This window comes from Pan paniscus, chromosome 4, assembly GCF_029289425.2.
Source record: "Pan paniscus chromosome 4, NHGRI_mPanPan1-v2.0_pri, whole genome shotgun sequence".
In the NCBI taxonomy this organism is placed as follows: domain Eukaryota; kingdom Metazoa; phylum Chordata; class Mammalia; order Primates; family Hominidae; genus Pan; species Pan paniscus.
This window is the reverse complement of record NC_073253.2, coordinates 81,440,495-81,453,246: the sequence shown is the minus strand read 5'-3', so window position 1 is coordinate 81,453,246 and position 12,752 is coordinate 81,440,495. Positions and strand designations below refer to the sequence as shown.

Genomic DNA, 12,752 nt, shown 5'->3' with positions numbered 1-12,752 from the left:
TGAATGTCACACCTCAAGGAACTAGAGAAACAATAACAAACTAAACCCAAAGTTAACAGCAGAAAATAAATAGCAAAAATCAGAGCACAAAAAAAAATGAAATTGAAAGAAACAAACCAAAAAAAAAAAAAAAAAACACCAAAAAAACAAAAGAGCAATTGATATGGTTTGGCTTTGTCTCCCCACCCAAATCTCACCTTGAATTTTAATAATACCCATGTGTCAAGTGCAGGACCAGGTGGAGATAATTGAATCCTGGGGATAGTTTCACCCATGCTGTTCTCATAATAATGAGTGAGTCTCACAAGTTCTGTGATTTTATAAACATCTAGCATTTTCCCTGCTTGCGCTTACTTCTCTCTCCTGCTATCCTGTGAAGAGGTGTCTTCTGCCATGACTGTAAATTTCCTGAGGCCTCCCCAGCCATGTGGAACTGTGAGTAAATTAAACCTCTTTTCTTTATAAATTACCCAGTCTCAAGTATTTTTTTCATAGTAGTGTGAGAACAGACTAATAAAACAATGAAACAAAAAATGGCTTCCTTGAAAAGAATCAAAATTGATAGACCATTAGCTAGATTAGCCAAGAATAGAAGAGACACAATTCAAATAAATTCAGTTAGAAATGAAACTGGAAACATTATAACTGACACCACAGAAAGACAAAATATCATTTGAAACTACTATGAACACCTCTATGCACATAAAGTAGAAAATCTAGAGGAAATGAATAAATTCCTGGAAACATAACCTTCCTTGATTAAATCAGGAAGAAATAGAAACACTGAACTGACCAATTACAAGGATTGAGACTGAATCAGTAATTAAAAAATTGCCAATAACAACAACAAAAAAGCCAAGGGCCAGATGGATTCACAGCTGAACTCTACCAGACATTCAAAGAAGAATTGGTGCCAATCTTACTGAAACTATTTTCAAAAATTAAAAAAGAGGGAATTCCCTCCATGTTATTTTATGAACTTGTATTACCCTGATACAAAAATCAGGAAAGAACATGTAACAATAAAGGAAAACTACAAACCAATATTCCTGATGACTGTAGATGCAAAATTCTCAACAAAATATTAGCTAACCAATCCAACAGCACATCAAAAAAACAATACAAAAGGATCAAGTGGGTTTCATCCCAGGAATGCAGGGTTGGTTTAACATATGCAAGTCAAGATATGTGATACATCACATAAACAAAATTAAAAACAAAAACCATGTGATCATTTTGATAGATACAGAAATAGCATTTGAGAAAGGCAGCATCCCTTTATCATAAGAATTCAATAAACTAGGAATAGAAGGGATTTCCCTCAAAATAATAAAGGCCATATATGACAAACTCATAGCCAACATCATACTGAATGGAGAAACATTGAAAGCATTCCCTCTGAGAATTGAAATAAGACAAGATGAAACTGTCACCACTTGTATTCAACATAGTACTGGAAATCCTAGCCAGAACAATCAGGCAAGATAAAGAAATAAAGGGCATAAAATTAGAAAAAATAAAATTAAACCATTGCTTTTCATTGAAAATATAATTGTTATATTAGTCAGGATTCTCTAGAGGGACAGAACTAATTTTATATATATATATATGTACACACACACATATATATGAATATACCAACACTGTTGGCTTCCCTACTTTTGAGGTTGAGGTTTTGGAACTCTGACTAGCTTTCTTGCTCCTCAGCTTGCAGACAGCCTGCTGTGGGACTTCACCTTGTGATCGTGTGTCAATACTCCTTAATGAACTCCTAAAAATATATGAGTTTATGTATTACATATATTATATATTATATTATATATAAACTCATATTTATGTATGTATATGTATATAGGAGTTTATATATGATGGATGACTGATTGGAAAGGGGAGCAAGGGATTTTTTCAGAGATGACGAAAATTTCTAGTATCTATTTTGTATAATGGCTACACATTTGTCAAAACTCATCAAACTGAACACTTAAGATCTGTACACTTTATGTATATGAGTATATATATATATATATATATACATATAGTAGTTTATTAAGGAGTATTGACTCATATGCTCACAAGATGAAATCCCACAATAGGCTGTCTGCAAGCTGAGGAGCAAGGAAGCTAGTCAGAGTCCCAAAATCTCAAAAGTAGGGAAAGCAACAGTACAGCCTTCAGTCTGTGGTCAAAGGTCCAAGGTTAAAGGTCCAAGAGTCCCAAAGCTGAAGAACATGGAGCCCAATGTTAGAAGGCAGGAAGCATCCAGCACAGAAGAAAGATGTAGGCCAAAAGACTAAGCCAGTTTAGTTTTTCCACGTAGTTCTGTCTGCTTTTATTCTGGCCAAGCTGGCCAGTCAAGCTGGCAGCTGATTAGTTGTGCCCACCCAGATTGAGATTGGGTCACTTTTCCCAGTCCACTGATTCAAATGTGAATCTCCTTTGGCATCGCCTTCACAGACATGTCCAGGGACAATACTTTGCATCTTTCAATCCAATTAAGTTGATACTCAATATTAACCATCTCAACTGTATAACAAATAAATTGTAGAAAACCCTAGAGATACCTCCGAAAGACTCCTAGATTTAAAAAACAAATTCAGTAACGCCTCAGGTTATAAAATCAATGCACACAAATCAGTAACACTGCTATACACCAAAAACAACCTAGCTGAGAAATAAATTAAAAACTCTATTCATTTTCCAGTAGAAGCAAATAAATAAATACAACACTTAGGAATATACTTATAAACCAACCAAAATACCTACAACCAACTGATCTTTGACCAAACATACAAAAACATAAACTGGGCGAAGGAAACCCTATTTAATAAATTGTGCTTGGAAATCTGTCTAGCCACATGTAGAAAAATAAAACTGGATTTCTATCTCTCACCTTATAAGAAAATCAACTCAAGATGCATCAAAATCTTAAATCTAAGATCTGAAACTGTAAAATCCCTAGAAGATAACCTAGGAAAAACTCTTCTGGACATTAGCCTAGGCAAATAATTCATGACTAAACCCCCAAGAAGCAAATGCAACAAAAACAAAAATGAATAAAAGGGACTTAATTAAACGGAAACTCCTCTGTACAACAAAAGAAGTAATCATCAGAGTAAGCAGACAATGCACAGAATGGGAGAAAATATTTGCCAACTTTGCAGGTGACAAAGGACTAACATCGAGAATCTACCAGGAACTAAAATCAGCAAGAAACAAAAAATAAAAAACAACAAAAAATCCCATCAAAAGTGAGAAAATGACATGAATAGACATTTCCCAAAAGAATATATACAAATGACCAATAAACATGAAAAAATGCCCAACATCAGTAATCATCAAGGAACTGTGAACTAAAACCACAATCTACCTTACCCTGAAAGAATGATCATTATTAAAAAGTCAAAAAATAATAAATGTTAATATGGATATGGTAAAAAAGAAATGCTTATATACTGCTGGTTGGAATAAGAATTAGTACAACTTGTATGGAAAAAAAGTATAGAAATTTCTTAAAGAACTACAGGTAAATCTACCATTTGATCCAGCAATCCCATTATTGGGTACCTATCCAAAGCAAAATAAGATGTCATTATATCAAAAAGATGCCTGAACGTGTAGGATTATTGCAGCACAATTCCCAACTGCAAAAACTATGGAACCAATCTAAGTGCCCATTGACCAATGAATAGATAAAGAAAATGTGGTATACATACACCATGGAATACTACTCAGCCATAAAAAAGAATGAAATTATGTCTTTTTCAGCAACTTGGGCAGAGCTGGAGGCCATTATTCTAAGTAAAGTAACTCAGGAATGAAAATCAAATGCTGTATGATCTCACTCATAAATGGGAGCTAAGTTAAGTGTACACAAAGGCAAAAGGGACTATGGAGACACAGACGGGAAAGGGTAGAAGGGAGAGAAAGGGACAAAAAAATATATATTGGGTGCAAATTACACTACTTGGTGACAGGTGCTCTAAAATCTCAGACTTCACCACTATACAATTCATCCATGTAACCAAAAACCACTTGTACCCCAAAAGCTACTGAAAAAAATATTTAAGAGAGAATGGCACATAAAAATATAATGATGGCTGAAAATGTTTCAAATTTTTGTAAAAGACATAAGTTTCCAGATCTTAGAAGTTCAGTGAATTCCAAGCAGAGAAAAATACAATGAAAATCATACTAGGGTACATCATAGTTAAACTCTTAGAAACCAAATATGAAGAAAAACTCTGGAAAGCAGCCAGAGAAAAATTGCATGCTACAAGCAAGGGAAGAATGATTTGAAGCATCACTGACTTCTCATCAGAAACTATAAAGGCCAGAAGTCACTGGAATAATATCTTTAAAGTGCTTGATAAAAGCCAGTCAATCCAGAATGCTATGTTCAGTGAATATATCCTTCAATGATGAAGACAAACTAAAGGCATTTTTAGATTTAAAAAGAAAAAAAGAAAAACCCTAAGGGAATGCACTGCCAGCAGATCTGTGCTACAAAGAATGCTAAAGGAAGTTGTTCTTCAGCATGGAAACACAGATCTTCAGGAAAGAATAAAAAACACTGGAAATAATACATAGTGTGGATAAACATAAAATACTATTTTTCTAATAATTTCTTTGGAATGCATATAATTAAAGCAAAGATCATTACATTGTATTGTGTGGTTTATAGTATATACAGATAAAATACATTTGATTCTACAGCAAAAGGATGAAGGAGGTAGTTAATGTACTTATTCTTACTTTTTTTTTTTTTTCTTGAGACGGAGTCTTGCTCTGTTGCCCAGGCTGGAGTGCAGTGGCGTGATCTCCACATACTGCAAGCTCTGCCTCCCAAGTAGCTGGGACTACAGGTGCCCGCCACCACACCCAGCTAATTTTATTTTATTTTATAATTTTTTTTTTATTTTTAGTAGAGACGGGATTTCACCTTGTTAGCCAGGATGGTCTTGATCTCCTGACCTCGTGATCCACCCGCCTCAGCCTCCCAAAGTGCTAGGATCTTACATTTTATGTGAAATAGTACAAAGTTAACAAAGTACACTACGTAAACTGTGGAAATATAAGGATGTATAATTCTAGAGTGACCATTAAAAACATAATGCAAAGTCACAGATTAAAAAGCTCATCTATGTTTTAAGATGTAATTGTAAAAAATCCCAGAAAAATCCAACTTCATGCAATGACGTGGACGAATGTCAAGACATGCTGAGCAAACACAATAGTAAAACACTCCATGATTCTACTCACATGATATTCTACAACGGACGAACTAACAAACTGGATCTTCAGCAAGAAGAAACTGTTGGCTTTTTAGGTGGGACAGCAGAGCGACATGATGGATGACTAATTGGAAAGGGGAGCAAGGGATTTTTTTGGAGGAGATGAAAATTTCCAGTATCTATTTTGTATAATGGCTACACATTTGTCAAAACTCATCAGATTGAACACTTAAGATCTGTACACTTTACTTTATGTAACTACACCTCAATTAAAAATTAAGTTGAAAATATATTGACACCAGGCAGGCCTGATGAAAATGTAAGATTGCTAAGTGAGTTAATGAGAGACTGCCCTAGTTAAATAAATAATTTGTAATAAAATATTAATCTAATCTATAACCTACGATCAGGCAAAAGCAAATCATTTGTTGTTAAAACAGCCAGTCTCCTGCACTTTAAAAAAATGCCTGTTTCGATGGTATTCTTCCTGCTTGAGGAACTCTCTCTCCCTAGCATACTTCACTTCTGCCAAAATCCTACTCATCTTGAGGTCCTGTATCAGTGGGTATATATTCCAAGCAACTTTCTCTTTTTTCTTAACCTTTAACCTTATAGGACAGTGTGGCTCCCTTATTCTAATTATATGCTGTATTTTAAAAATTTCATACATATTATTTCTTCTAAGATTAAGTTTTCACTAATATCTTTCTCAAGTAGTTCCATAGTATTGGCAATTTCTGTGTGTGTGTGTGTGTGTGTGTGTGTGTGTGTGTGTGTGTGTGTGTGTGTGTTTTGAGACGGATTCTCGCTCTGTTGCCCAGGCTGGAGTGCAGTGGCGCCATCTTGGCTCACTGCAAGCTCCACCTCCTGGGTTCACGCCATTCTCTTGCCTCAGTCTCCCGAGTAGCTGGGACTACAGGCGTGCGCCACCACGCCCAGATAATTTTTGTCTTTTTAGTAGAGACGGGGTTTCACCATGTTGTCCAGGATGGTCTTGATCTCTTGACCTCGTGATCCACCCGCCTCAGCCTCCCAAAGACCTGGGATTACAGGCCTGAGCCACTGCGCCTGGCTGGCAATTTCTGTTTTAAAAGCAGCAGTCATTACTGCCAGTCTTCCATCATGCCTCATCAATAAGCGTTTCTCTCCTGGCATTTTTATCTAGGTTAATGGGATTATTAAAAAACAGCTGACTCTAGCAAGAAACCACTGAAGACGCAGTTCTTGACTCTCCTGCTTCCTCACATTCCTGGACATTTCTTTTTACCTACATTGGTTTATACTCCTCTTTCAATATAGCAAGTTCCTCCCTAGACTGTAAATACTCTCTAAACAAAAGATTATGTTTGTTCATAACTATATAGCCAATGCGACACAATGCTGACTCATAAATTATTAGTTCATTTTAAAAGTTATCTTATTTTTTTTTTATTTTCTGTCTACTAACTTGGTCTCTCTAACGTATCCAAAACACATAAGTTTAATTTTGCTTTGGTGCTTTTGCAATTTTTGGTTCCCTCTGCCTAGAACGTTTCATCACAGGAAAAATATTCAAACAGCTCCCTCACTTATTTCTTGTTTCCTCCACAATGTGACATTTTAAAATATGTTCCTGAGAATGGGGTGTGAGGTGCTGGTGTGGATATATTCCAGGTAGTAAGTAAGCTCTGTAATGCTTGGGACTTCGTTTATTTTTCAACACTGTAACTCCAAGTTTTAAAAATGCAGCTGGGCGAGGGTCTCACGCCTGTAATCGCAGCACTTTGGGAGGCCGGGGCAGGCGGATCACCTGAGGTCAGGAGTTCCAGACCAGCCTGGCACATGGCGAAACCCCGCCTCTACTAAAAATACAAAAATTAGCCAGGCCTGGTGGCAGGCACCTATAATCCCAGCTACTCCGGAGGCTGAGGCAGGAGAATTGCTTGAACTCAGAAGGCTGAGGCAGGAGAATTGCTTGAACTCAGGAGGTTGCAGTAAGCTGAGATCATGGCACTGCATTCAAGCCTAGGCGACAAAGCAAGACTCTGTCTCAGATAAATAAATAGAATTTTAAAATAAAATAAAATAAAATACACATGGTATAATGTAGGTGCTCAATTAATTTCTTAAATGAATAAATGATCTTTTAAATAATTAGCTGATTAATTAAGAATTCCCCATTCAATTACTTCAGTATCTCAGGCACCTTTTAATTCTTCCTTATGTTTTATGAGGAATAATAGAAAAGGCTCCTAATTTGTATATCCGTGAGCCAAATTCTGCTGCTTAATGCAAGTTTTGCAGTCCACATCATCTTCCATAGGGTTGGAAGTTTGATTTTTATAAATATTAAATCAAATTATAATAATCTTCTATTTTAACATTTTTTTAAGTTTTCTAACATCAATGAGATCATCCAGGTATTTTTTGGGGGGGAATAGATTGTCCTTCAAAACATATTCTCAGCCTCATTCTCCAGCTATGATAATCACATGAATATTCTATGACAAAGCCCCATTGGACGTCTTGCTATCCTGAATATATGGTTTTATTTATGCTTAGGAACTTTCCCACCGGTTGCGATTTATATCTGGAAGCACCATTATCTTCTTGCTATAGATTTTCTTATATCTATAATGTAATTTCCTTGATTCTGTGATGGTATGTCAAATACAATGCAGATACTAATTAAGAGTACAGTTGCATCATACATTTAAGCAAAACTTAAGGCCATAAGAGGGTATCAGAGGCCTTAGTATTCAAGATTAGAAAGGATCATAAATGCAGAAATTAGAAAGTTTAAACAATGGCAACATAATTTTAAAATAAGCTGATACCAAAGTAATGATGTTTTTAAAATTCTTGTTTTTATTTTTATTTGTTTTTAGTAGCTCTGAATGTCTCATGGTTCATAAGGATAGTCAAAAAATCAATTTTATCCAGAAATAAAGCCAAAGTTTGTTTTATATACCTTGATATTTATTGAATACATAATAGTTTAAAGTTTTCATAGAAATCCTTACAGGGATATTTAAATCACATAAAATAACTTTTAATTAAGTAACAAAATATTTATTATATCTTAAGCAAAATTGGAGAGAGATCAATTGAAAAATAATAATTGCCATAGATTGGAGTTCTAATGATCAATTTACATCCAAATTATGCATAGTTTGTATTCTTTTTATTAAAAGTTCTATAAAAAGTCAGCATGTATATGAAAGAGAAAATAGAACCTTACTATTGCAAAAAACATCAGTTTAGTGGCCTTAATCTGCCATCTTGTGGTATAATAGCTTCATCTCACATTTTACACATATTCTCTGGGCATTTCAAAGTATTTTCTTGAATATATAGAATAAGTGTAAAGGTTGGCTTTATTTTTCTACATTTGATTTTTAAAAATACTTGAATATATCAATTTCATTGTTTCTCTATGCACACATTTACTTGCTACTGAAGATGGAAAAAAAATAACACATGGAAGTCTTCTTTTACTGCAATTCAAATTTTTGAAAGCCAGAAAATCAAATTATTATGCTCTTGCCAAACTACCCAATGTTTTCTTTCCCCAAGTTACTTTGTTACAGATTCTTGACCTTGGGTTACATCTCACTGACTTCAGGCTTCTAAGACACATGGGAACACTTAGGACCTATTGATGCTTCTTTGGTCAAATCAAACAGTAGAGCTAAAGTATATTGAATTTATTCAAATACATTCAAACTATACAGATCCCTTATAAATTACTGGTATCATGGTAGAAAGGAAAAGATATATGAAGAAAAATACGTAACAGAACTCATTATCAAAATTATTGTTATACAGTCTGTAATAGTATAGAGTAGCTTTCTCAACTGCTGAATAATATTACCAGCAAGAATAAAAAGTACAAGAATAAAATTGATGGCTGAATCTGCTCAGTGTCATAATTCCCTATTCTAGCATTCTCAGAAGGATCCCTCCTAGTGCATGCAGAAAGTGCAGCCAGATCTGAATGGTTCCCTTCTCAATTCAATCTGAATTCTTTTAAGCCCCGTGTCTGTTAGTTCTCTTTGAAGCTGAGAAAATCTGTTTACTAACAGGTATCTCAATTTTACCACCCTTTCTTTCTGCACAGATAACTGTGTTCTTACTCCTTTCCCCCTGTAAGGCCAGCCATCTCTGATACCCTGGAAAATCATTTCTATTCTACCGTGTTGTTGAGGTAAACCTTCTAACAGATGAAGACAAGTTGGGAATTTGGTACCAGAATTGACAGTCAAGTTACTAAGGTTCTTTATCGACATCTTGGAGCAGAAGTTATGAGAGGCCTCTGAATCATCCTGAGAATTTTCTTCAGTAAGCATTCATAAAGATTCTGGGATCAAGGGTGGGTTCAGCTTTTGTGATGTCTTCATAGGTGGTCTACTCACAGCGCTAAGCTTCTTCTGGATCTTTGGATCCCAACACAAAGTGATACTAGACTCTCAAATTGCTACAGGGTAGTCTGGAAAGAACTGTATAGCCCAGAAATAACTTGAAAACCCAAAGTGTAACAAATGTTGGTGAAAGAATCAAACTGATTTTTTTTAAACATAACTTCTTTGGGGGTGAATTTTTTTAAATACCATCATGTAGATTCCTTTGTCTTGATAATGATGTTTGTTACAATGCTGTTGGCCCAGTTGCTCTTTGATTGGTATTTGGGAGTTAAATATAAAAGTAAATACAAAATAATTCTTAGATGGAAAAATCACATTAAAAGCATACTGGGAAATAAGAGTTAATATCACATGGCCAGGAGTTAAAGTATGTTTTTATGTTTTCTTTAAAATTGTAAATGCACATTTTTACCACCAAGACATACTAATTTTTACTTCAATAAGCCCCAACAGAAAAAAAACAACTGTTTCATATTTTATATGGGAATAAATGTATTTTGGCTTCAAATCATGCCCTCAATAATCTAAAATATAGAAATCTGAAGTAAATCAACATTTCACTGTGATCAAAAAGTTTAGCCTTTAAGTAATTATTGCAAAAAAACAAATTTACTCATTTATTTTACCTTTATTTGTTAATCTCTTATTATAAACATTAGCTAAGAATGCAATTACAGAGTGAACATAAACATAACTCTTTTATAATTTGAAAGTTCTGCTGAAATATGTTAGGAATAATATAATCATATGAGCAAATAAAGATCCATACGTCATTTCTAGGAAGAAGGACTTATTGAATATTTTTTAAATGCCCACTTTGGGGAGTGGCACCAGGGAAATAGTGGAGTGGGAAGCTCTGAATTCCTGTGTTTCATCAGAAATATAATAAACATATCAGAAACATTGAGAACTCTGTCTTAAGTTTGTAAAACAGTCAAAGTATTAGAGCAATAATTGAATGCTGAGTCAATAAAAGTCAGGTAAAAATTCCCCTGTAATGCAAGGAAATCTTAGCCAAAACAAAGTAAGCCTAGAATAATCAAAATAGCAAATCCTGGGGAAAGAGAATACCTCATTGCCAGAGTTAGTCCATTAAAATTTAGAAATGTCCAATTTTCAACCAAAAATCATAAAGCCATACAAAGAAATCAGAAAGTATTGGACACTCAAAGGAAAAAATAATTCACAGAAGTAGGCCCTGAAGACGCACAAACATTGGACTTTCTATACAAAGACTTTAAATCAAATGTTTTAAAACTGCTCAAAGTGGTAAAGGAAATTATAGACAAGAACTAAAGGAAACCAGCAAAATAATGTATGTGATAACAATATCAAAATAAAGATATAAAATATATAAAGGAACCAAATAGAATTTCTAGTGCAGACAAGAAAAGTATAATATACTTCTCTTTAGAGATGTATAATAAGTGAAACACAAACTTCGCAAGAGTGTTTCAACAGTAGAATGAGCAATCAGGAGAAATAATCAGTTAACTTAAAGATAGACAATAGTATTTATGCAGTGTGAGAAACAGAAAGAAAAACGATTTTTTTAAAAAATGAACTGATCATAAGAGACCTGTGGAACATTACATAGAAGGCCAATGTATTCATTATGGGAGTCCCAGAAGGAAGACTATGAGAAAATAAGTTGGAAAGACTATTTTAAGAAATAATGGCTGACAATTTCCCAAATTTAATGAAGGGCATAAAACTGCACATTAAAAATGTTCGGCAAATTTCAGGCAAAATATAGTCAAATCATTAAAAGCTAAACACAGAAAAAACTTAAAAACAGCATGAGAAAAGTAAGATACAAAATATTTTTGATATAATTAGCAGCTGATTTATTATTGGAAACAATGGAGGACAGAGGCAGTGGGTTGATATAAAGTACTGTAAATAGTCCAGGGTTTGGGTCACAAAATGTCAACCCAGAATTCTACATACAGCAAAATTGTCCTTCAAGTATTAAAAAAAAATAGCTAAGGGAACTTGTTACTAATAGACTTATCTTACAAGAAATGCTAAAGGAAATTCATCCAGTTGAAATAAAAGAACCCTAGACAGTGGTTTGAAGCTGTATGAGGAAATTAAGAACATTGGTGTAGGTAGCTATGTAGGTAAGTAAAAAAGCCAACCTCATTGTATTTTTGTTTGTAACTCTTCATAGTTTTTCTATATGATTTAAAAGACACATGCATAAAATGATAACTGTAAATATATATAATACACATACAATTCAAAAAGAGGTAATTTTTATAAGATTGTTAAGAGAGTGGCAGAATGTATGAAAAAGAAAACATTATTCATTTATATGCTGTGTATGAAAGAATCACTTTAGATGCAAAGACACAACGAAATTTAAAGTAAAATAATGAAAAAATATATTCTATATTAACAATTATCACAAAAGACTTGGAATGACTATATTCATATCAGATAAAATAGATTTCCAATAAAAAATGTTTCCAAAAGAAAAAACTACATTATATATTGTTGAAAGTTTCACTATAAAATAATTTTAAAGGTATACATACCAAACAATAGAGGCAAAATATATAAAGCAAAAATTGAAAGAATTAAAAAGGAAAATAAATAATTCTACAATAGTAGTTGGAGACTTCAATACATGACTTTACCATTCAATGTGGAAAGTACAGTCTGTTCCGCAAAATGGTGCTGGTAAAATGGGATATTTTCATGCAAATGATTGAAGTCAATCCCTTACCTTATTCCACATTTAAAAAGTTAAGTCAAAACAGATAAAACATCTAAATTTAAGTGTCACTATTACAAACTTCTTTAAAAGATTAGGACAAATCTGCATGGTGGTGGATTTGGCAATAATTTTTAAGTATACTAAAAATATAAGCAACAAAAGATAAAATTGGCATATTTGACTTCATTAAATTAAAAAAAAAAAACTTGTGCACCAAGGACACTATAAAGAAAGTAAAAACAACCCACAGATTGGGAGAGAATATTTGTAAACTAAATATGTGACAAGAGGTTAATATTCAGAATTTGTGAATAATTTCTACAACTCAACAAGACAAAGAACCTAATCAACAAAACGGACAAAAGACTTCTATAGACATTTCTCCATATAAGATTG

At 33.7% G+C, this 12,752-nt stretch overlaps 1 protein-coding gene across 3 annotated transcripts in view; it reads left to right on the top strand.

Annotated features, from left to right (window-relative positions):
- The window catches only part of LOC134730442 (uncharacterized), a 325,205-nt gene that overhangs the window by 78,997 nt on the left and 233,456 nt on the right, over positions 1-12,752 (top strand). Inside the window, exon 2 of one of the 3 annotated variants that reach the window (XM_063604533.1) lies at positions 9,331-12,192. The exons of the other annotated variants lie outside the window; for them this stretch is intronic. Within the exon in view, the coding sequence (XP_063460603.1) occupies positions 9,331-9,378 (48 nt within the window). The 3' untranslated portion in view covers positions 9,379-12,192. Of the gene's footprint in view, positions 1-9,330; positions 12,193-12,752 lie in introns of those variants that run through there. 3 annotated transcript variants of the gene reach the window in all.